At 36.0% G+C, this 24583-nt stretch overlaps 1 protein-coding gene across 9 annotated transcripts in view; it reads right to left on the reverse strand.

Moving 5' to 3' along the window:
• The window catches only part of CACNA2D1 (calcium voltage-gated channel auxiliary subunit alpha2delta 1), a 496257-nt gene that overhangs the window by 12394 nt on the left and 459280 nt on the right, over positions 1–24583 (reverse strand). For all 9 annotated transcript variants that reach the window (XM_043588719.1, XM_043588713.1, XM_043588716.1 and 6 more), the window contains 13 exons: positions 23336–23423; positions 22165–22227; positions 21466–21569; positions 20524–20610; positions 18996–19063; positions 18576–18614; positions 16599–16670; positions 15189–15341; positions 15053–15105; positions 13474–13529; positions 13039–13168; positions 10978–11087; positions 9857–9939 (listed from right to left, as the gene is read on the reverse strand). In XM_043588719.1, the coding sequence (XP_043444654.1) occupies positions 9857–9939; positions 10978–11087; positions 13039–13168; positions 13474–13529; positions 15053–15105; positions 15189–15341; positions 16599–16670; positions 18576–18614; positions 18996–19063; positions 20524–20610; positions 21466–21569; positions 22165–22227; positions 23336–23423 (1106 nt within the window). The remainder of the gene's footprint in view (positions 1–9856; positions 9940–10977; positions 11088–13038; positions 13169–13473; positions 13530–15052; positions 15106–15188; positions 15342–16598; positions 16671–18575; positions 18615–18995; positions 19064–20523; positions 20611–21465; positions 21570–22164; positions 22228–23335; positions 23424–24583) is intronic.

Raw genomic sequence — 24583 nt, forward strand, 5'->3', positions numbered from 1 at the left:
TAGCATTAGGCTTCATTTGCTATTAATCCTTGAGGTGTAAATTTATTTAAGATGTTTGTCTATTCTTTTTTTTTTTAATTTTTTTTCAACGTTTATTTTTGGGACAGAGAGAGACAGAGCATGAACGGGGGAGGGGCAGAGAGAGAGGGAGACACAGAATCGGAAACAGGCTCCAGGCTCTGAGCAATCAGCCCAGAGCCTGACGCGGGGCTCGAACTCACGGACCGCGAGATCGTGACCTGGCTGAAGTCGGACGCTTAACCGACTGCGCCACCCAGGTGCCCCTGTCTATTCTTAATATAGGTGTTTATCACTATAAACTTTCCTCTTAGAACTGCTTTGCTGCTTGCCAATAGTTTTGGTTCAGTGTATTTCCATCTTAATTTGTCTCATTTGTGTGTGTGTGTGTGTGTGTGTGTGTGTGTAATTTCCCTTAGGATTTCTTCTTTGACCCATGACTGTTGAGTGGCGTATTGTTTAATCTCCACATATTTGTGAATTGTACAGTTTTCTTTATATTGTTGAGATCTAGTGTGATACAACTGTGGCCAGAGAAGATGTTTGCTAGGATTTTAATCTTCTCAAATTTATTAAGGCTTTTTTGGTGACTTAACGTATGTTCTATCCTGGAAGATGTTCCATGTTCATTTCAGAACAAAGTATAGAATGCTGCTTTTGGATAGAATGTTCTGTAAGTGTCACTTAAATCCATGTGATCTAATGGGTTATTTAATTCCAGTGTTTGCTTATTCATTTTCTGTCTGGATTATCTATCCATTGATGAAAGTGGGTGACTGAAGTTTCCTGTTTAGTATTATTACTATTACTATATTGCTGCCTACTTCTCCTGTTAGGTCTGTTAATATTTGCCATACTATCTTTAAGCCCCTTTATATCAGGTGCATAAATATTTCTAAATGTTATATCCACTTTTGACTGAACCCTTTATCAATATATAATGATTATGTCTCTTAGTACAGTTTTTGTCTTGAGGTCTTTTGTGTCCAGGTATAGCTACCCCAGCTTTCTTTTGATTTCCATTTGCATGGAATATATTTTTCTATCCATTTACTTTCACATACTTTAAGGTGTGTGTCCTTAAAGCTGAAGTGTGCGGTTTTGATTTGTTTTCCCTAATGACTAGTAATGTTGAACATCTTTTCATGTAGCTGTTGGCCATTTTGATGTCATCTTTGAAAACACGTCTATTTAGTTTCCTGCCCATTTTTTAATTGTTTTTTTTTAAAACTTTAATGAGTTCTTCAAATATTCTGGATATTAACTCCTTTTCCTATACATGGCTTGCATTTTTTCCCCCATTCTGTAGGTTGCCTTTTCATTTGGTTGTTTCTTTGTGGAGAAGCATTCAAAGTTGCCATAGTCCCATTTGTTGATTTCTGCTTTGGTTTTTTGTGCTTTTGGTATTGTATCCAAAAATCATTGACAGGACCAATGTCAAGGCACTTCTTTACTACTTTGTCTTCTAGGATGTTATTTAGTATCAGGTCTTATATTAAAGTCTTTGATCTTTTCTGAGTTAATTTTTGTGAGTGGTATAAGATAGGGGTCCAGTTTCATTGCCCTGCATGTGTTCACTTTTCCCAGCACCATTTGTTGGTGACTATCCTTTCCCCATGGGGTGTTCTTGGCTTTTGTGCTGAATATTAGTTGACCATATACATGTAAGGGTTTCCTTCTGGGCTCTCTTCTATTCCACTAGCCTATGTGTCTATTTTTGTGCCAGTACTATACTGTTTTTATTACTATAGGTTTATAGTATAATTAAAATCCAGAAATCTGACACCTGCAGCTTTTTTTCTTTTTCCTCAGGACTATTATGGTATTTTGAATCTTTTGTGGGTCCATATGATTTTTAGAATTATTTTTTTCTATTGCTGTGGATGCTGTTGGCATTTTGATGGGGGCTACATTGAATCCATAGATGTCTTTGGGTGGTACGGACATTTTACAATATTAATATCTATTTATGCTTGTGTTCTTTCTTTCAGCAAAGTCTTGTAGTTTTCACTGTGCAGCTCTTTCACTTCCTGGAAGTTACTCCTAAATACTTTGGTTTGGATGCTGTTGTGAATGGGATAGTTTATTTCTTTTTCAGATGTTTTATTATTAGTGTATAGAAATGCAACTGATACTTGTATGTTGATTTTGTATCCTGCAACTTTACTGAAATTATGGATTGCTGCCAACAGTCTTTTAAGGGAGTCTTTGGGTTTTTCTGTATACAGAACCATCTTTTCTGTCAATACTGGCAGCTTTACTTCTTCCTTCCCTATTTGGACCCGTTATTTCTTTGTCTCACCTAAAATTCGAGCTAGGGCTTCCACACTATGTTGAATGAGAGCAGTGCTCATCTCTGATCTGAGAGTTAAAGCTCCACATTTTCTTCCACTGAGTATAATGTTAGCTGTGTGTTTGTCATATATGGCCTTTATGAGGTTGAAGTATGTTCCTCCATACCCCATCTGACCAAGGTTTTTATCATGAAATGATGTATTTTGTCAAAGGGTCTTTTTTAAATCTATTTATGTCATTTTTATCTCTTATGTTATTACTGTGATTTATTACATTCAGTTCTTTGACTTTTTTGTACTTTTTAATATTTTGTCTTTATTGAAGTTCTCATTTAGCTTTTGCATTTTCCTCCTGACTTTGGTGAGCATCTTTATAACCATTATTTTGAACTCCTTTAGGGCTGTTGGTAGAGTTGTATCTTGTTGTTTTTAAAAGTTTTCTGTATCTTCGTTTTCCTGGACTCTGTGTTGGTTTCTGTGCATTTGAAAAAACACACTACGATTTGCAGGCTTGAAGTGGCTCCCAATAAGTGGGGGGTGTGCCTTTAACTGTCTGTGTCCCATTGGGGATGATCTCATTCAGCACCTGGATGCAGGCTGATTGGAGGCAGAACCCTGAGGCAATAGTTTTTGAGGTATGTAAATAGACCCACCCCTTTTAGGGTATGACTAAGAGAAGAACATTTTAGTTGGCCTTCACTGTGCCGAACCCTGGGGGAATTTACTGTTAAGAACTGTGTATTTGCCACTGTCCCCCAATACCCAAAAAGATCAGCTCTACTGGCCACCATGGCCAAGTGATAAAGGGAGGTGTTTTTTGGGCAGCAGTCTTAAAAGCCAAATGCCAAATGGATCCACAAGCTCCTTTGGAGACAGACCAGTGACTTGGAGTATGTCACAGGGTCAAAGTGGAGGCATGGCCCACTGCCTTCCTCTGTCTCTAAGGAGGCCTGCAGTCAGCCTCTAAATGTGTGCTAAATCAGAGAAAGACTGGGCATAGGGCATTGATGTTTGGTCCATCTTCTCTAAGCCTTGGAAGGAAAGCTACAGTGAGTCCTCGGGAGCCTGTTGACAATTGTTTCTTTGCTATGGTCTTGTCCCCCTATTAGACTTTCAGAGATAGTTATTGGGGACACTGTACTTTGCATTTGGAAGCCTTAAAATTCCACTACTTGGTATTCAGACCAAACCCTTCATTCCTCAAGGAAGAGCTAAGAGTTAAAAATTCCCTCCTGATTACATGCTGCTATGCCAGAGGTAGGGATTATGGGGATAGTGGGTGGTTGTTTTCTCATTCACCCAATATGTATGGGTCATTCACCTCATTTCTCCATTTTTTTTTTTCCAGAGGAAAGTGCTTTGTTTATAGTTACAGGTTTAGCGGGTCTGTGATATAAAGTGAGTTTGGCACTTCCCATGTCACCGTCTTGGACCAGAACTGCAAAAACTCACACTTTGTATCTTCAGACCTGAATTCTCCTGTGACCTCTGCAGGGATTGAGCTCTGCCGCCTCTCCTCTCTGATGCCTCAGAAAGGCCCCAAACTTGCCCAAAGACACTATTTTTTCTGAATGATACTTCTAGGAGAAGTGGATCAGGGCAAAGACAAGTCATCTGTGATCCTTCCCCTCCCCTCTTTTTCCAATGTAATCCACCAGCACATCCTCTTAACTTTAGCTTCCAAATAGGTCTCCAGACTTACCACTTCTCACTATCTCGTGTCTTAGTCACCATCACTTCTGGCCTAGACTCCTTCAAAAGCTGCCTCTCGTGTCTCATGGCTTCTACTCTTGCTTTTTCACAAATTTTTTTTAACCCAAAAACAGTCTCCTTAAAAGCATAGGTCAAACATTTTATCACTCTCAGAACAAAACCCAAATGGCTTAGCACGGCCTACAAAGCCTTAAGTAGTCCAGAGCTTGGCGGCCTCTCTGTCTTCTAGTATTCCTCTCCCCACCCCTACAACTCACTCGGCTCCAATAACACTGTCTGTCTCTGCAACAGGTCAAGGTGTGTACTGTCCCAGGGACTTCACACTTGGTCTTCTCTTGGTTCTAATAGTTTTCCCTTTAGGTTGGGTAACCACATAAAGAAACAGGATGCTCACTTACATTTGAACTCCAGATTAAAACAATATTTTTTAGTATAAATATATCTCCAAAATCTCACACCTAGAAGAATGGTCTAATACACAGGTTGTATGGTACTACTTGATAAATGAATAGTAGGTAGTCAATAAAGCAGCACAGGTACAGCCTAGTTAGAAACACTGCAAACATAAAATAGTAATGTAAAGGCTTGGCTCTTGACCAGCTGTTAATTACGTGTTAATGTGATGGAATGGAAAATCAGTATACAAGCAAGACCCATTCATGTAGTAAGGATATGTTTTGTCAAAGAAATTCTGGTTAACACAAAACAAATGTGTTATGAAAAGAAAAAAAATATCTCTAACTCTGTTCCATTGTTTTTATGTTTATATTTCTAGTGTTTTTTGTTCAGTTGTGTTTCCTGTATGTGATGATGCCTGTTGCAGTCAGGGAGGGGGTAGGTGAGATAAGTTATTTGGAGTCCCTCAAGTCTGCAAGTTGATTTCACACAAACAAATCTGCCTCTTCAGTTTCCTGTCATCTTTTCTCATGTGTTTTGCATGGACAACTACATACACCAAGACTTGAAATTATTCTATGAAATAAGAGATACATTCTAAATCACAAATGCACAGATGTGGGAGAAACATTAGCATTTTCTCCGCCTTAAAGATAGACCAAAAATCCCACTACCATTATAAGCAAGTAAATCAGTCTGATTTTTAAAGATGGGTACTTTGTTTCAGTTTAACACACTCAGGTAGAAAAATGATACAGTGCTAAGGCTATATGTACTTGTTTTTAAAATATGGTAATTTTTTCAATTTTCTTCTAGAGACTTCTCTCAAAAGACTCCTAATAAACATATCGGCAGAGAATTCCTTTTTCATTACTCATTAAAAGAAACAACACCTAAATTGTACTTATATGCATGACTTTGCCCCAAGGCTCTCTAAGACCATGCATGCTAGTGGCTAAAATATTTTCAATTTTCTCTTGTGAAACATGTAACTTGCCCTTTCTTTCCCCAACCAGAATCACCACGGTGACTAACTGCACATAGTAAGAGCTCAATATTTTCTGAATTATACTCATTATGTTCAAAAGGCAAATCGCTGGTGAAGACATGCACCAAATAATGGCTGACTTTTTAATTTAAACTGCTCTGTAGTTAAGTCACCTACAGCAGCTTCAAAGAAAATGTATTTTTAAAATTATTTAGGTAGATGGAACTACACAGTCTAAGACTTTTAATAGGAATAAATTATCTAACAAACAATTTGTTCTCCTACACTGCACCATAACACAGTAACCACACTAACTGATGAAGTAGGTAGTATATGTGTTCAACTACACAAATGCATGTGTGTATTGTCTACATACACGTACCTACACATTCATTTTTCATGTACCCAGTAATCTGCTTTCATAAATTAGGTTTGCAGTTCGCATAAAATAATGAACTTTATCGATGATACATATTACTGGCTGGCTTGCTTTGATAAACCGTGGCTTTATTTTTCTTTTGTTCTTTACCACTTAAATTGCCCCAAAGCTCTTGTCAAAAGGTCTCACTTGGACCCTTGGGTTTTAATGAAGTCCTAGTGGTCTATAATTGATACTCTTTTTGGATTGCACAGGATACAAGAGTCCTATCTTTACACAGTCATTCTATAAATGCTTAGATACCATCCATTAGAAAATGTCAGAGATGACACCAGCATCCCAGCTTTCCTGTGAGCAGAAACTAACCCACCACACATTCCTGGGTAGCTTGACTAGCATTGAAGCTTAGACTTTGACCTCTATTGGTCTTCAGTGTGAGGAACCACGGCCCATTATCCTCAGTATTTTTTGGTAATGTTTGTATTATTTTTTCAACTCTATTGTTTCAGAGAAAATGATACTTCTTTTGATATTATCATATAAACACTCACATTGCATAGACGAGATTCACTGTTCAGTACTGATAACTGTGTTTCTAAATACTTAAGTCTTATTAATGTAAAGTATATGCCCTCTACATCATCTTCTCAGGACTATTCATTATATATTCCTCAAGGACACAATAATATTAGGAAATCCCTGGTGTGTTCTTTTCATCTTTCAAAAATTATTTCATTAAGATGTACTGATCCCATCCAGCTGAATCCACAATGCTATTTATTTTCTTGGTAAAGTTATAGTTATGGTGAGAAAGAAAAATATCAAAGAAAAATTCAATCATATTTTTGAGGGGAGAGTCTTAGAAGAAAAAAAGTAAATTCATTCTTACCTATAGATTTTTAAGGTAAAGGTAAAAATCTTTTACCTCCTAAGGGAGCTGACCTATAGTTTTGTAGCCTGTAAATCTTACCTAAAAATTCTATGACTGAGAAGTAAACTTCTGAATCAAAGGTGAAAATAGAGTAAATATTTATACTATTCCTCACCTAGAGAATATAATGTGATAATTTTTTACCTTTATGTTTTACTTTCATTTCTATTATCACAAATAGAGACAGGTATAAAAAAGACAACATGGAACCTATGATTTCACTACACTTTTCATATGTAAATGGTATAACCACAAAACATTACTTCAGAGAGCTACCTCTCTATCAATTGAAAACACAGGTTCATGCAGAGGGATCATTTCATTTTGGTCTTTTAAGTGTCCAGGTCAGCTAGGTTTCTTTCACTTGGAATCCTGTGCCATGAAGACTATTATGTTATTAGCCCAGCTAAAAAACTAGTTTTCTGAGACTCCCTCTGATATCCCACTTTTCTCCCCCTCTGATGAGCACACAGCACTCACAGTAATGGCCATATCTCCATCTAGTGGTTTCCTAATCAACGAATACCTGGAGAGCAGTGAAGAAAGAAGGCCATCAAAGTTGCTCTAGTAACACTAACCATGAGGATCCCAGAGCATCAGAGAAGAAACTGCAAAGCTGTAAGTGAAACCATGAACACAAGCTTGGGGCCTACAACATCTATGCAGTCATACTAATAATATAATTCAGAAATTGGTCACAGGTTAATAAGTGATAATTTTAGCCTAGATACTGTAAGTCATTCTAAGTAAAATGAACTTAGAAATTGGAAGCACTTGTACTAAAATATTTTAATAGCATCAATATTGTGGAAGTAAAAAATATAAAAAGTTGATTAAGTCATATTTGTTTTAAAAAGAAAGGAAAGCATAGAATTATTGACTTAGAAAATAATGTTTGATAAAAATGAAATGGCTCATTAATTTAATGTCAGCATCTTTTGAAAATTGAGATGACCAGCTCTAATAATCGTCCTCAGGGTATTTTTCTTTAGTAAAAAGCTAGACATCAAGAAACATAAAATTTTTCCCGTACTGATTTAATCTTTATACAAAACCTTATAAGAAAATACTGATTTTTAAATAAACATAGGAAAAGGATATGCCGAGTTTGGGATTAGAAACTTAAGCCATATTTGAATTCAGCTATTTACAAAACAATATTAGTACTGGAATTTGAAAAACCTGCTTTCAGGATATTTATTATAATGAATTTAGGGACATGGATTATTTATTAAAATTTCAAGCCAAACACACACAAAAAGAAAAATTAGAGAAAGTGACTGACCATCCACACCACATGAAAACTTGCAGTAAAATGGAGATAGGAGCTGACATCATGGTACAGGCACGACTCGTTGTGCACATAAGTTGATCCTATTAATAACGGGCAAAGTAGCAAGTACAGGAAAAGGAAAGAAAACACAGAAAAGAAGACATACAAGATGAGATTTCATGCAGTTTGCTGGCAGTTAGCAGTTTATGTGAGCCTCCATCCAGAGCAGGGTCACAATGACCATTGCAAATAAGCATTACCAAAACATTTCACTGCTAAAGGAACACAAGACATTATTAGCAAGTTAAGCTACTGAGCAAGAGCTGTACTTTCACACACAGTAGGATGTATAATTCACAGGAACTTGAATTACTGAAAATTTGTCTCAGTCCAATCTTTCTCGCGCCTTGATGAAAACATAGAGTCTCCTAGGTTGAAAACATTTTGGGTAATAGTGTTTTTATGTGATCTTTGAAGTTGATTTGAGTGAATTTAATCTCAGGCTTTGGTGACCAGTGGTTGATGAGTGAAGTTTCCCCTAATGAGCACCACTATCCTTGGGCCCGCATTCATTCTTAAGGGAATGATTTGACAGGGTCAAACTCCTGAAAATAGAGTAGATTGAACAACAAAAGGCCTCATATCTGGATTTGTGTTGAAGTCTAACCAGATAAAATGGAGAAGAACAACTAGCTGCCACTTGGAATCACTTTCTCCATCAAAGAGGAATGATCAGTAGTCCTTGCAGAGATAACGGGGGTTTCCTGGCTAACACCTCTTGCTTTTTAAGTCTTATTCCTCATTACTGATTTTACTTATTTTTTGTTCCTCTTCTAATCATAGCTAACTGGATAATATTTATGAAAATTCCCTTTTTTTCTGTGTATTTAAGTAAATAAGTACATAGTAGACAAGTCTATTCTAAATAAATTACAACCTCTATAAACGTACATTAATAGGTGATCTGACATTTTTTGGGAATAAACAATTCCTAAGATGATTATGCTCTCAGTTTGTATGCTCATTGGAGTATGCAAGCCACTTAATGCAAAGGCACACCTTGAAGAGGCAGAATTGAGAAATGTATTTAAAATTCGTTTTTCACATTAGGCAGAATTGTGGTGTGGCCTTTACATTTGAGAATCAAGTTTCTTAATTAAAATGGTTTTAAAAACATAAAGCTGATTACATGCATAGTATGTCAGAAGATTGTTTCTTGGAGGAAGACAGCTGACCTATAGGAAAAGCAGCAATCATCTTTACATGACATAAGATGTTTTGCAAAATTTTATGAACTTAGCCCTCTGTAACTGACCTGGTCTAATACACGCAAGGTAAAAATGCAATTAAGAGAAATAATACAAATCTATGACAGAGTCAGGAGCCATGTTAAAAAAAAAAAGGAGAATTACAAAATATCAGGAAACTATGTCACAAATTTTTAAACATACCAAATAAAGACTAAAGAAACACGTAAAAATAAATTTTGTATCTTAAAGATTGGAGTATCAATGAAGGGAGGCAAATCACATCATAAATATCATTTACTGTAATTACTATTGATGAGAAAATGTTTCAAATCATCTGATTGGTGACCTAGGATTGTTAGTAAACTGATGGGAATTGTGTTTGAAAGTACAGTTTCTGTTGGAAGGACAGATAGAAGAAGCAACTGTTGAGCTTACACTAACCATGAACAGTATTGAAATGAAAAATCTATCTACCAGCAAGTACATCATGTTAATGAGAAACACTATGATTAAGACATCATGTTTGAGTTAAAAATGTAATTTGTTGCCTTAAGTTCCTGAAGACAATGACTACTGAGATAGAATATTTTAATACAATAAACCTTTGGTCTTACCAAGACATTGTTATCAAAGCAGACATCGGGTCCTTTTCGGTATCTGGGTTGTTTAACCATATCACAAGGATCTGGACCATCAGCTAAAGAAACTTGTTAAGGAATACGAAATTACTTGTTCTTTCCACACAATTTAAAAAAAAAAAAAAATTTCCCAAAGCAAGGAACAGACACCTATGCCATTAGTCTAGTCCCACACGACTAGTTCAAGTACTTAGGGATTTAAGGAAGTAAACCACCACATAAATTCTTTTGTCACACTAGTGGCTATATGAAGAGATCACTGTGGTTTTTATTTTTACTCTACACGGTGTGGCCCTTGGCAGATGCAATTACTCAACAGTTCCCTGTAAAGATAGAAGTGGCTGAAATGAGCAAATAAGATGGAGCCATACATGTGAACCAACACAAGGGAGCACAAGGGTGCTCCTATGTAGCAAGACAGAAATATAAACTTATTGGTAACAATAAACCCCAATTTCAAACACAGCTGGGACTATTCCTGCTCCCCCCCCCCCCAAACAACATGAATAAATGAAAAAGGGACAGGTGGTCTGGTCTACAATGCTTTAACAGTCACTGGGCTGTCATTTAGCATATTTATAAGCATAAGCAGTTTGGTGTTAACGGCCACTGCAGATACAGCAAACGACGGGACTTCCTTCTTTTTTAAGGCTGAATAATATTTCAGCGTAGATGTACACCATATTCAACTCCATTTTTTGACTATGGAATGTTGACAGCTCTCCAGCCACACAAGTCCCAGCTAGCAAAAACCCAGCACTACTCCCTAATGGCCATAAATTCCCAAGCCAGCTGCCCCTGCCTGCATGCAAGCCGAAATGTCCAGATCTACCTGCAAACCTGCACTGCCTCCTCCACAAAGCCTCATGATATGAGCAAGAAACTGTTCATATCCTCTTGGTGCCTGGGTGGCATCATTAGTCTATACATTCGAACCACATTTTGCATGAGAGGTTCATTCTGCCTGTGTGAGGTAATCACGGCATGCTGTGTGATGGATGTTATTCTCTTGATGAGCATTATCAGTGTGACGAGGTTAAAGAAGCATTACTTTAAGACCGCGTTTGATTCCAAGGATTTCTGATGTCAAAGGATACAAGTCTGCTCTGCTTGTATGAGCAGTCGTGTGTCACAGGGACAAGTCCCTTTGCTCTCAACCATAATGAATATTAAGTTGGTGTTCATAAGTTTTTCTACGTGAAAGATTCTGCAAAAGAAATAGTCATAAAAATCACAGAAAATGAGCATTTTTTTCTTTTGGGCAAAAATTAAAATCTTTCAAAGGTTCTTACATATAATATGACATGTTGAAACACAAAGCATCACCCACATAAACAGTAAAACAAAATGAGAATACGTAGAAGGAAAACATCACCATGTTTTATTTATTAGCATGCACAGTGTATTACCTCTCTCGATACTAGAAAATTGCAACACATGTTTTAGGTGTCACCTTTGTTTTTCAATGCAAAATAAGCACTGCTGAGTTGTTGCAACCCGTAGAATAAAGGTTTTATTTGACATGCTTAAGGAACTGTGGTATTTATTACTGAAAATCAACAAAATTACCTTATTTTACACATTAAAAGCTTTGGAGCCTGCACTAAGCATCTTGCCCAAGCCAATGGCAAAGTAAATCTAGACTAGTGCTGTTCACCAAACTACTGTGAAGATGGAAATGTTTTCTGCTTTCTCCAATATGGTAAATATGACCACACTAGGCTATTGAGTATTTGAAATGTGACTAATGTGGCTGAGGCACTAATGTGTATTATTAGTTATAATTGAAACAGCCACCAGTGGTTGGTAAGTACTGAACTGGATAACACAGATACAGACAGAATAAGGGATTGAAATGCCATGCAGTATTTTTTGCATGTCTTAAACAGCTTCTGCCACCGTTAGCAACCACGAATAGAAATGTTAATCTGTCACTGAAGATTAATTTCTTTATGATGATGTATTTTAAAAAGAAAATGATTATTTTCTTTTTCTCCATTGAACTTGGGGCACAAGGATAAAGCCAATCAAAATCAACCATGATTCAACTTAATATCCTGATTACTTTAAATTGTAAAGATTTGTAGTCAATTTTTAAAGCACAGATTGCCATCAATGACATCTATTAATCAAAGGCCAAAGGATTACTAAACTGTTTGCTAAAGTGGATAGACTGTCTTGCTACGACACAGAGGTTTGCTAAAGTAAATCATAAAGTCATACGGACGAGGTCTGTTAAAAATTCACACTAGTTTCATTTAACTCCTTCCAGAAAACAGTTCTCTGTTAGAAAAGTCTGGATCTCTTAGCAACTCTTCCAGCCCTTTCACATGCTCAGATATCCTCACCTCCTCACATTTCCTCTTTCCTAGATGAACATTTCTTCGAGAATAACCTGCCCTCCTTCGCTAAAAACAAAGTGCCTCTCCCCCCCCCCCCCATTCTCAGGGATCCTATGACATGGATTATCACTTTCTCTCATGACTTTGAAAAGGCCCACCTTGGCTTTTTCTTCTATCCCTTCTAGCCAAATTAAATTCTCAATCTCTTCCAAAAATGGCTAAACATGTTTATGTCTGCTAGTGACTCACCTTAGCTTTGATTTTAGGAAGTGATATTTTCTCCTAGTTCTTTTAGTTTCAATTCAAAAATACATGCAATTCTAAATTTCAGTGAAGAGTAGAAGTAAAACACGTCCCTCCCTAGACTATCTTTGTACACACCTATATAGTAAGTAAATGTAAAATGAAATCCTGTATTTAGCTTAGACTTACTCAAAATGACGATTAATTCTAATCTTACTACAGTTCATATTGTTCTACAACTTTAGAAAAACTTTTAAAGGGGTTCTCTTTTTAGACAAAAAGACATTAAAATATAACCACATTTCTCTTTGTTCTGCCTAAAAGTAGGTAGAATTTCATTCACCCTATTATAGTCAAAAGGATTACCACTTACCAGTTAGGATCAATCCTAAAGAATGTAAATTAAAAAAACAACATTCAGCAAAACTAAAGATCTATTTCCAACTGTAAATAGTTACTCATGTCTCTCTCACACTCTAATAACAGTCTCTGTATTCGCCTTTATAATCATTACAGAAAAATAACAGTTTCTTAGTGAAATCAGACTATCCCTAAAAGGAAGAAACAAATTACCTGGAACAGTTTCCACAGTCTAACACACCACTGAATGATTTACTATCATTATCGAAGAAATACTGGGTCTGTTCAGTAATGCAGCTCTGCTTTGACAGAGAGGCTGTAAAGTCATCATCTTCCATCTCAACTGTGGAAAAAACAAAGATCACCAGGAGGGGACGCTACAGTCAATGCCAAGAGCCTTCATTTCCGTGGAGCAAAGCGCATGTATTAAGGGCAGGCCCCCTGCTCGGCTTATTTATTGTTGTCTGACGTAGTGGCAGTCCCTCATAGGCACCCATTAAATGTCAAGAGAAGCAATGAATCTAACAGATAAGAGTTACAAAATAGAGGCCGACATGACATAAAAAAGTCTCCAGATCCTTGGGTCAGGGGAACTCAACACATCCCCAAACAAAATTTTATTAGGACAATAGCTGAGTAACTACATACCTGCCTCAAGAAGTCGTGGAAAGGTCAAACTCAGGAGAAACTGCTGTAGAATAGACCTAAATTGCAAATACAAATTATTATTGACAAAAATCTACATACTTCCTTTACAAATAATGCACTAAAAACTCGAATAATCTTGCAGGTACACACACACACATTTCTTCCTCATCTGCTTGGAAAAAGTTGAGACCTTGCCAATAGAAAGTTGAGGAGTATTTTTATATAATTATTTCTTAAACTTTACAAAACACCGTACATTTATTTCTGCAAAAGAAGTTGCGAAGTCAGACATGTTAAGGACCAAGTGAAGGACCACTTAAGTGTGAAGAGGCCTAACAAGAAATGAGATCATGGAAAGTGGTACCTAGGAAAAGTGTCAATATTTCATGCCATAGTTTTCTCATTCAGGGGTGCCTATTTTAGTTTTAGAACTCTATGGTGGAATAAAGCAAAAGATCAAACAAAAATGATTTTGTGCCATGGGTTTGCAAACCATTTACAATATAGACTGTATCTGTGAATACATAACATGACATTCATGAACTAAAATATATACCTGTTAAATATAGGACACTTAGCACATTTCAGTTTTTCCAATAAATGACATTTGAACCAAATCTTAGTATAGAATCATCTGGAATTGAATTCAGGAAAAAAATAAAAAGGGGGGGTGAAGGAGGTAAATTCTGGCCAGAAAATAGCATAAAGCCAACCATAAAGTAATGAGGATTACTTTGAGATTTAAAAAACCTGAGTGAATTAATATTTAAATATCACTATCACAATAGAAAGTGCCATTTTTCACCAAAAATAGGATTTTTAATCTAAAATCTTTCTTACTTTCATAAACTGGTAGACTGATATGATTTTTGCTGGGAAAGCCTCACCATCAAACGAACGTTAAAGTTTAATCTACAAGGCATAAGGCTTGGGCAATGATAAAAAAGAAGGGAAAGAAGGAAGACGAGGGATCCCAGACACAAAAGGAGGTTGAGTTACTTGACTGACCAGAGCCCAACAATGATGCATTTGATCTTACAGACTTTCCACGGTGCCTTAAACAGTTTAAATGTATTGTTTTCATAGGTGGTAGGGTGTAGGTGAGGTGTTGAAGGAGGTAGGGAGGTTAAGTTAGTAAAAAGAGAGAATTAGATCCATTTCAGCAACACGATGCCTCTAAAACTCTGCCAGCCTCTGTTGGAATAGGAAAGAGCTGAAAAGATAAGTCATGATGCTTTGAATTTGATGACGGAGACATCTAATTTGGATACTGAAGGCAATTAACTGAAACCTTTAATAGATTGATACACCTAAAACTTAAGGAATTGGGTATAAAGTTTCAACAGATCTTGAAGAGGCTGAAGTCTGCATGAGCATATTGTTTTCATATGAAAAACCAAGTGACAGTAACAGTGTTAAATTGATCATTTTGTGAAAACTACCAGTATGTCATTTAGGAAGCAAACAGAGTAGTTTCCATAACAATTATTCGCGTGTCACAAAATCTGGACTGTCCTCAAATTCTTTACTATTTCACCGCCCCTTTCTCATTACCAGTAAAAACACAATTGTGACTTACCAGGCAGCTGCAGTGGCCCACCAGCCAATGTGTAATATGTCGGCTATTGATGGCTATAAAAATAATGAAAAAGTCGTTATGTTAATCGACACTGAGCGTTCCTGCGAGAGGCATGGACGAGGTGGAAATTACTGACCACGTATGCCGAGCGATGCCCTGCTCCTTGTTTCGGTGCAGCACCAGGTTCACACACTGACTGATAATCGTAAGATTTGTTGAAAGCATAAACCGATATATTAACCAGGTGTCGCATCAGACTTGGATCAATCTCTCCAAAAAATCTTCCAATCTGGAACAGAGGACAAAAGAATCAAGTTTCAAATTCACTCCACATGTTAACACCCCGACCTCTGCGACGAAAAGAAGTAAGACAAACTAGCAACTACAACTACTGGAGCTTAAAAACCAAAGCAATGAAGCTGCACGGGATATTCCGAAAGAAGTGAGAAGAGCTTAGTTAGGGGTTCGCATTTGCTCCGTGGCTTGGTGTGATGCATGTGGAAGGAATACACACAGTTAACTAAGCATTAAGATCTCAAGTGAATTCCTTGTGGGGAAGAGGAGAGCAGCGTGACGGAGAGAAATGGGTGATATTAGAGAAAGAATAGGAACCTAGGAGCAAACCTGAGGCTCATCAACTGAAGTCCATAAACACGGCCAGTTAAGAAAAAGCTCAGTGTTGACCAATTTTATCTTTTCTGTTCCTAGAAGTTTATTTACTTTGACAGAGAGAGACAGAATTGCAAGCAGTCTCCATGCTGTTAGCGCAGAGCCCAGTCTCACCAACTATGAGATGATAACCTGAGCCAAAAGCAAGAGTTGGACTCTTAACAGACTGAGCTACCCAGGCACCCCAAGATCCTTTCTTTTTAAAGAGAAACCAGAAATGTAGATTGGGAAATGAAATTAATTGGCAACAAATTCTAATTTGCTTAAAATCCCATTTGAGCCAAATAGCCTATGTGCTGCCAACTTGCAAATTTGGGAATAGAAACTTCATCAGTTCAAAGCAGCCATGTATTAAGTTAGATATTACTAATTAATAAATATTTAATATGCAAACATTTTCTCAATTTCTGAGAGATCGACAATAATAACTACATGTTTTTTCAACGTTTATTTATTTTTGGGACAGAGAGAGACAGAGCATGAACGGGGGAGGGGCAGAGAGAGAGGGAGACACAGAATCGGAAACAGGCTCCAGGCTCTGAGCCATCAGCCCAGAGCCCGACGCGGGGCTCGAACTCACGGACCGCGAGATCGTGACCTGGCTGAAGTCGGACGCTTAACCGACTGCGCCACCCAGGCGCCCCACTACATGTTTTAATAGTAACTGTTATGACTAGAAAGGAAATTCAACTAATATCAGGAAACTGTATTTAGAATGTATTCATTAATGGTTTATATTATATTTAGCATTTAAAAATTTATTTTATGACAGAAATATAAGAACTCATTAATTTCTATAACGGTTTGAAGGACTTTTGTAATGCCGATTAGGGAAACGCACTTTGGAAACTGTACTTTGTCCCACTGTGGTACCTACCTGGTTAGTATAATCATCATGATTTGCCATCAGAAGAAACCCACCATCATCTAGAATCACACAATCCATTACCTACAAAAATAAAAATAACAATGAACACAATTTGAGGAAGGTTAGGAGGCTTCATTATCAGTACCTTACGTTAGATAGATGATTTTATATATATATATTTAGAAAGAACATACATGTATGCACAAGGGAGGAGCAGAGGGAGAGGGACAGAGAGAATCCCAAGCAGTCTCCCTGCTGTCAATGTGGATCCCATGACCCTGGGATCATGACCTGAGCTGAAATCAAGAGTCAGATGCTCAAGGGACTGACCCACCCAGGAGCCCCAGTAGATAGTTACAACAACAAAAATAGGAAAAAACTTCAACTTAAAGATACATGCTCCAGAGATTCTGATGAAAAAAATTAAGGACACACACAGATTCAAATTCTCAGGGTTTCATACTGCACCACTACCCATTTAGTTAAAACTGTCAACTGAGTCTGAACAAATCAGAAGGTCAAATCAGAAATAACCTTTTTGCCATTTGGTCATCTAAATGATCCAGGAAATTGAAAGCCAAAATAATAATATGTAAAAACACACTTAATATTTTGACAAAAAAGATACCTTTAAAAATGCATTGTAGTCACCATGCTTCAGACTAAATTAAAAAGCATGCAGCATAAGGATATTTACAACTACTTCATATTTTCAATCAAAATTAGTTGAATAATTTGAAATATAGAAGCAGAAAACAAAACAAAAAAAGATCATGACACAAAAGAAATCAATTCCCACCTGGTTTGTATCATGTTTAAATGCATGGATCAGTTTAGTAATTTTTATTGTATAAAATGACAATTAAAAACATTGTTCTCAGAGTTGGGGACATGTGGAAGCAACTTGCTAAAACCTCGACTCTCAAAACAGTCTTTATAGTCTCTATTTACAAAGTCTATGTAAAATGGAGAGAGTATAAAAAAATAACATTGCTGGCTTATAATTTCACATGACTAGAAATAAGATGATGTGAACCCACTGTTTGCCTTGGAAATAAACACATACACATAAGAAGATGGGAAGCAAATAGTGGAATTCATCCTTTGTATTCTGGGAATACTTTATGTAGTATCATTCTTAGAACATACTTAACATTTAAAAAAAAAATTACTTATTTTTGAGAGGCAGAGAGAGAGGGAGAGACAAAATCCAAAGCAGGTTTCAACATATTTAACGTGTAAAAAATTTGTTTTATTTATTTTTGAGACAGAGAGAGATGGAGCATGAGTGGGAGAGGGGCAGAGAGAGAGGGAGAGACAAAATCTGAAGCAGGTTACAGGCTCGGGGCTGTCAGCACACAGGCCCACGCGGGGCTTGAACTCACAAGCCATGAGATCGTGCCCTGAGCCAAAGTCAGGCACTTAACTAACTGAGCCACCCAGGCGGCCTGAACATATTTAACGTTTGAACAAAGAAATGTCATAATGAAATAGAAGTAACAGGAGACAATGTAAAATCCAATCCATGTAAGTGGAATTTGATAAAAAAATAATAATGATGGCAAAATTGAACTCAAAAAGTTTTCTTGTCACTATGAATACTGTGTGAACAAATTCAGAGAAACTATAAAGGAGAGGAAAGATTGCCTTGATAACCAGTAAGGCCACTTTAGTTAGAAACTTCCCACTCAGGAACAGAGCTAAAGATACTTAGAAAACTATCTAACACAATTGACATTGAGTACACTTCATACTGAAACAGGCTTTTTAAAATACTTTCCCTCAATATGTGAATATTTTTAATGGTTAGGAATTAAAAGAATTTATTCAACTCCTTACCTATAAATTAGTTCAAAATTTCATAAAATATTTTTTAGCATTTAATGAAAAATTCCTATATCAAATGACTTTCATCAATGACTTTATGATTAAAGTCTTAACAAGAGTAACAAAAAATTACAGTTAAAATTTTAAAAATTTTCTTACATCACTGTTTCTTTTGCAGTCACAAACTGGACCAGCACACTGAAAGACAAAAATACAATTAACCCCACACATTTTTAATAGAAAAAAGGATTTCCATGACACATTATTATCATGTTAGGAATCTGAGAATAATTTATCTAGTATCAAAGTAAGATTAAATGACAGTCTATCCCATCATAAAAAAAGCAATAGCTTCATATTTGTAAAATATTAAGAGCTATCTAAACTAATATTTCAAATTATATCAAAATATTTTTCCTCCTAATTTAAAAAAGTCTTTCCAAAAATATTAATTCATAGTTCTTCTTAATTTAGTAGCACTGAAAATTATACATTGACAAGACTTTACTTTGACTTTTCTTATTTACATTTGACATGGAGTGTAGCATAAACGTTAGGAAATATATATATATATCTTACCGGATCTCTGATTGATGTTTTGGTGAAATTCTCTATCCAAGAATTTACATCAATTTTAATCCCAACAACTGAAAAATGATGTAAAGAAGAATTGACACATACATAGAAAAAACGTGGCTGTGATTCTTAGTTATCTACTTTTCCTCTTACATTTGAATATTTCTGAGCAAATTTAAATTTCTTGGAATTAATTTCAGCTATACGTTGAAAAGCGGACTTCATTGAAAAGGTTGCAGTTTTAATGTCCATATAATATTTGCTATATGATAATTTATGTAGTGTAGAAAGTAGCATTAAATTTTGGGTTGAATGTAATGTTTATTACAGAGATTTTATTTCTTTGGTTTTTGATTTAAAGAGACTGCTAACCGCTCTTAAACTATTAAATAACTTTCATTTATATTCACAACATACTTTACTCGTTGGCAATCACCTCACCAATTAACTCATATATACAATAAGCTAAAGGGGAAAAAAAAGGTGGTAGTGTCAGGCATAGTCTTGTAACGTGAGGTCACTCAGGTGGAATCTTTTAAGAGGCTTCGCTAGCCTCACCAATGCGTGCATCATGTGCTTGAGAAATATATGTCCAATAGACAGATAGGTGGGTGGGAGGGTGAGTGAATAAATGAGCCACTGAGTGAATGAAGGAAGCAGTCAATGAGTTAGTGTGGAGGTAATATCTAGTTGAATTACTGAGGGGTAAAACAGCCCTCAGGAACAGGAAGGTGATCTATCTACCTTCTCAATCTGGTCTAATGTATACTCTCTTACACATTCAAATACCGAATCATACAATGATAAAAAAAAAACAAAACAATGCTTCTACTAGATGGCATCCACTTAATCCGGCCTACTTGCATTTCCCATTGATGTTCAGTTTTATGATTTGTTTTGTTTGCTTACTTGATTTTATTTTGGCAAAAAAAATCATTTTTCCATTTTATTGTAATTTTATATATATATATATGTATATATATGTATATATATATACATATATATATGTATATATATATACATATATATATATGTATATATATATACATATATATATAAAGGTTCTTACCTAATTCATTTTATCAGGCACATGGTATATATATGCTATAACTTATTTATCTTTTCCTTAGAGGATGGAAACTTAACTCTTCATGTTTAACTTACTACAAATATTCACACCCTTGGACACGTATCCTTTTGTGTATTTCAAAGTATCTTCTAGGACAGACTTACCGAGTGGAAATGCTGGATCAATCTGGCATGTAGAATTTTGATTTGACTCCATTAATTTGAGCAGCAGTGTATACACATACACATCTAGGAAATCCCTCACCTCTATATAGTATCTGTTCTCTTTTTCCCCAATCTCCTACATCATTGTATTTTGTTTTCAAAACTTTGTGTATCTGTCTTTGACTTTATTTTGCTTAAAGGTTTCTGATGGCCTTCCTGGTAAGTACTGCCAGATTTTAATAGAAATATTTGGTCACATTTAATTTTGGCCATGTCCATATACCATATACACGCTTACCTGCAGGTTTAAGAAGCTTTCCTTGGATATAGATTTCCACAGCTTTGCTTACCATAATGCCTGATTCATAAGCACCAGGTCCGCTTTCTGAAAAAGAAGAAGGCAACAACAGAAAAGGAACACAGGCCTGTCTAGATAAGTCAAATAGTGAATTTCTCTTAAGAGGGATAGGTGGACGGTGTTTTGCTTAAGTATTCTAGTGTAGATAAGTAATGAGGAGGTGGGTTGTCGTCTCTCATCTTCCTCTACTGACCAGACCCATTGGAGTGTCCGTGGGATGTGAATTATTCAGCTTGGCTGCATCCATGTCCACAACATAATGGACGCAGGCCAAATCGCTGCTTCGTGACATTTGCTAACTGAGTGGAGAGGCTGCTGAGGTGGAAAGATTGATCTTAGAACCCCAAACAGCCTTTGCATTTTAGACGTAAGTCCCTGGACAAGATGCCAAAATTCTCTGAACTTTGGTTTCCCCTTTTGTAAAAATGAGGCTGAATAACACCTACCCCCAGAGAAGCCCAGGGATTAAATTAGAAAGGTTTTGGGAAAGAATCCAATAAGATAGTTTAAAATGTGGCCTATTGATAATTTTCATAAATAATATATTTAACTAAAACTGACTAAACTGATTGATGATGTCTTTAAAACTCATTACACGTTCTTTAATAGATTTGCAGTTTGTGAAATGAGGGATTATCTACATATGTTTCTATGCATTATGCATACCTGTTGATATGCTATCTCTACATTACTGGATGACTGTTTCCTGTGTGTGCATTTTACCTCAACTAAATGGAAGCTTCTGTGCTTCCAATGTCACACGTATACCATACACTTAATAAGGGCTGTTCTGAGCAATTATGGTTATTGGGGAAAGCAGGAAGTAATAATTTATCTAAAAAAAAGGAAATTGAGAATGGCTGAATTCTGAGTAATACTTACTGTTAAAGTAGGGAGCAGTAAAAACATAGTTGTCATTATCGAGACTCCTTTTATAGAAGCTATCCTCGTATGTTTCTGGATTTTCTTGCCAGTTTTCTCCAGCCCTAAAGAGGAAATGGCTCATCATTTTTATTCTTGAATCTGCCTGATAACCTACTTTTCTGTGAACATCACAGAATTTTACAGATATGTCTACATCTAATGATACTCATTAATAAGCAATAAATCACCATAGAACAGATAACAAGGGTCAGAAAAAGCTCTTGGTTTTACTCTGCAGTTTTACTATCCAGGTGATGACGTACAAGTCACTTAATAGGTCCATTAATAGTAATAGGCCTCCCCACCCTAGGTGACAGACTATTTTGGAGACAGAGATAAGATCCATTGAAGAACAGTGAAAACAATGAGGTGCTATGAAAATATTGCCAATAGGCTATAAACTTTACGTTCAGCGTGTATGAATAGAAAAAAAATCTCTTTTACTGTGTCTTAGATTTTGGAATAAATATCCAAAAGGATCACTGAATAATCACATAATAGCATTTTTAAAGAAGTAGGGTATTTTAATAATGTAAGAAATGTTAAATGACTCCATTTTAATAATCAGTTTCTCTACAGAATGGCTTCCTTATAATGTGCACATCCTCAGAGTAGTCGTGTAACGTACTGATTTCTACAGATGTTATTTGAACTTACTCTTTGGGATAAACTCTGGTAATCCCACCATCAGTCACAACGAACCGTGCTTTCACTCCCTTGCTAAAACAGAAGACAGAAGAAGGCAATTTTTTATTTCACTTGGTCTCCATAAGATAATAATTTAGGTGTTGATGACACAAAGAGAAATAAAATGAGTTCCTAACAAAAAGGGAGACAAAGTAAATACATCAGTGCATGCAAACTATGCTTTAATGTTGCAAATATCTAAGAAATAAAGGGAGGATGCTTAACGAGGTCACTTCATAGTAAAGACCAATACAGCTGCGTTTGGAAGATGGAATTAGCAGAGATGACAGAGACAGCAGGAAGATCTTACATGTGGAGCCAAGACTACGTTACAGGAAAGCTAGTGAAGAATGTTAAGTATTTGGTGTTATAAAAACAGAAGGCAAGGTGAGAAGCAACAGATAGTAAAGTTTCAAGGACAAGCTTCTTAAGAAGGGTCAGCTCATGAATAATCTTGAAATCCATGCTGGAGAGCTTCACCTTTATCCTGAAACTGGAGCTGCATTAAGAGGAAGGCTGGCAGGGGTGCGTTCTATGGAGGACGGAATAGGGGGTGTGGGTAGAGGAATCGGAGGCCCTGAGTATAGACTGAATATAAGCAGTGCTGTAATTTCTCAGAAATTGGACATTATGAATTTGGCTATGAAGAAGACAGGACAACATTGCCGGAAGAGCTATTTAGCATTTGGTGACTGACTGGACATGGGGTAGAGGAGAGACTGTAAATGAGCATCACAATCAGATTTCTCAGTTTGTTGACTGGGTGAATAGTAGTGTTATTAAAAGGCCACTTGACTAGCATCCCTATTTAATCACAAACATGGAAATTCAGCCTTTTTAAATTTGGTTTGTTCCCACTGCAGTGTGTAAGTGTGGAAAGATAAGTACTGGCAGATGTAGATGTTAGTCCTGACACATACCCAACACTGGAAATACAAGCTGTCAACAATTCCAAGATGAAATTGTTATTAAATTTGTAAAATTTAAATTGATGAGCCCTAGTTTCCAAAAATTTCTCAGAGAAAAGCTAAATTGAAATGCAGGAGATATATATATATATATATATATATATATATATATATGTTATATATGCATATATATATATATATATATATATATATTAATAGGAACAAATACTTACATGTTTTTCTGCTTACTCCAGTAATTTTGGACAAGTTCATTTGTAAAGCCTGCATCCAGCAAGACTCTATTAATCAAATCCGTATTACCTAATATAGAAAAAGGATAGCCTCAATTACATCCACATAGTTTTTTCATTAGGATAATAATGAAACAAATATATTCTCTGTTTGTTAAAGCAATTTAGAGTGGATAATATTTCTATGAATTAACAACCATATCCAATATTAATTTTCTGCATGTTTTTGTTGTTCATCTTGCCTCACAGTTTTCAGGCTATGGCCAGAATAGAAAAGCCAATTCTAAAAGAAAATTATTTTGTAAATTTTTTCAAAAAGATATGTGAAGTATGTCAATCAAGAAACATTAAGGAAATAACCTTCCTCTCTCTCTTCTTTTTTATAGGTTAGTATGGCGATTCGAATCTATCATAATTGATGGACAATTTTATATGTAAATATAAAACTACATAATATAGTTTTTTCTTCGTTTGCTTTGGTGAAAGAACTGAATAACTTAGCATGGACCAGCACTATTTCAAGGCTGGCTTTTGGAATCTGTCATTTCTGGAATAACCAGAGAACAAAATAGCCCAAGTTCAAAGGTCATGAAAGGGCAGATGGCAATGACCAAGGGTCAATTAATACATATTCTTAAAAAAACTTCACCTTCTTTCCTCTTGGTCCTGTGTTTTAAGCCCATGACACTGTGAACAACCTACACATACTAAAACTTCACATTTATGACAAATTTTTATTTTATCCAGGTAAGGAATATGTGGTCTTACTTAATATCTATTACTGTAAAAGGTGAGGAGTAGACTGGAAAATATTTTAGTTGATTTTTTAAATTTAATATAACTTCCAGTTTTAAAGGATCAGTGCAATCCACAGTTTAGACTTCGTTTTAGGAACTATTTTCATTATATTATGTCAGAAAATTAATCATTTTCACAAACAGTCCATTTGAAAAGTGAATGATGCAATTTAATTGCTGCAAATCGTTTTAGGTAAAAGAAATGAAACGATTATTCTAACTTGTGGTATAAATCACTCTTGCGAGCAATTTCACAATTTCATTCATATTTTAATTATACCATAATTTTAAAATGTGTCTTGAAATATGGCCCCTGCTGCATATAATACATAAACAGGTTATCAGTACTGAGCTTTACCATTTTATACACATACAATCTCATTGTTAGAATAGTTCAAAAAAGCGGGAGCCGGGGAGGAGATACGAACACGCT

The sequence above is a fragment of the Prionailurus bengalensis genome, chromosome A2, assembly GCF_016509475.1.
Source record: "Prionailurus bengalensis isolate Pbe53 chromosome A2, Fcat_Pben_1.1_paternal_pri, whole genome shotgun sequence".
NCBI classification, from domain to species: Eukaryota; Metazoa; Chordata; class Mammalia; order Carnivora; family Felidae; genus Prionailurus; species Prionailurus bengalensis.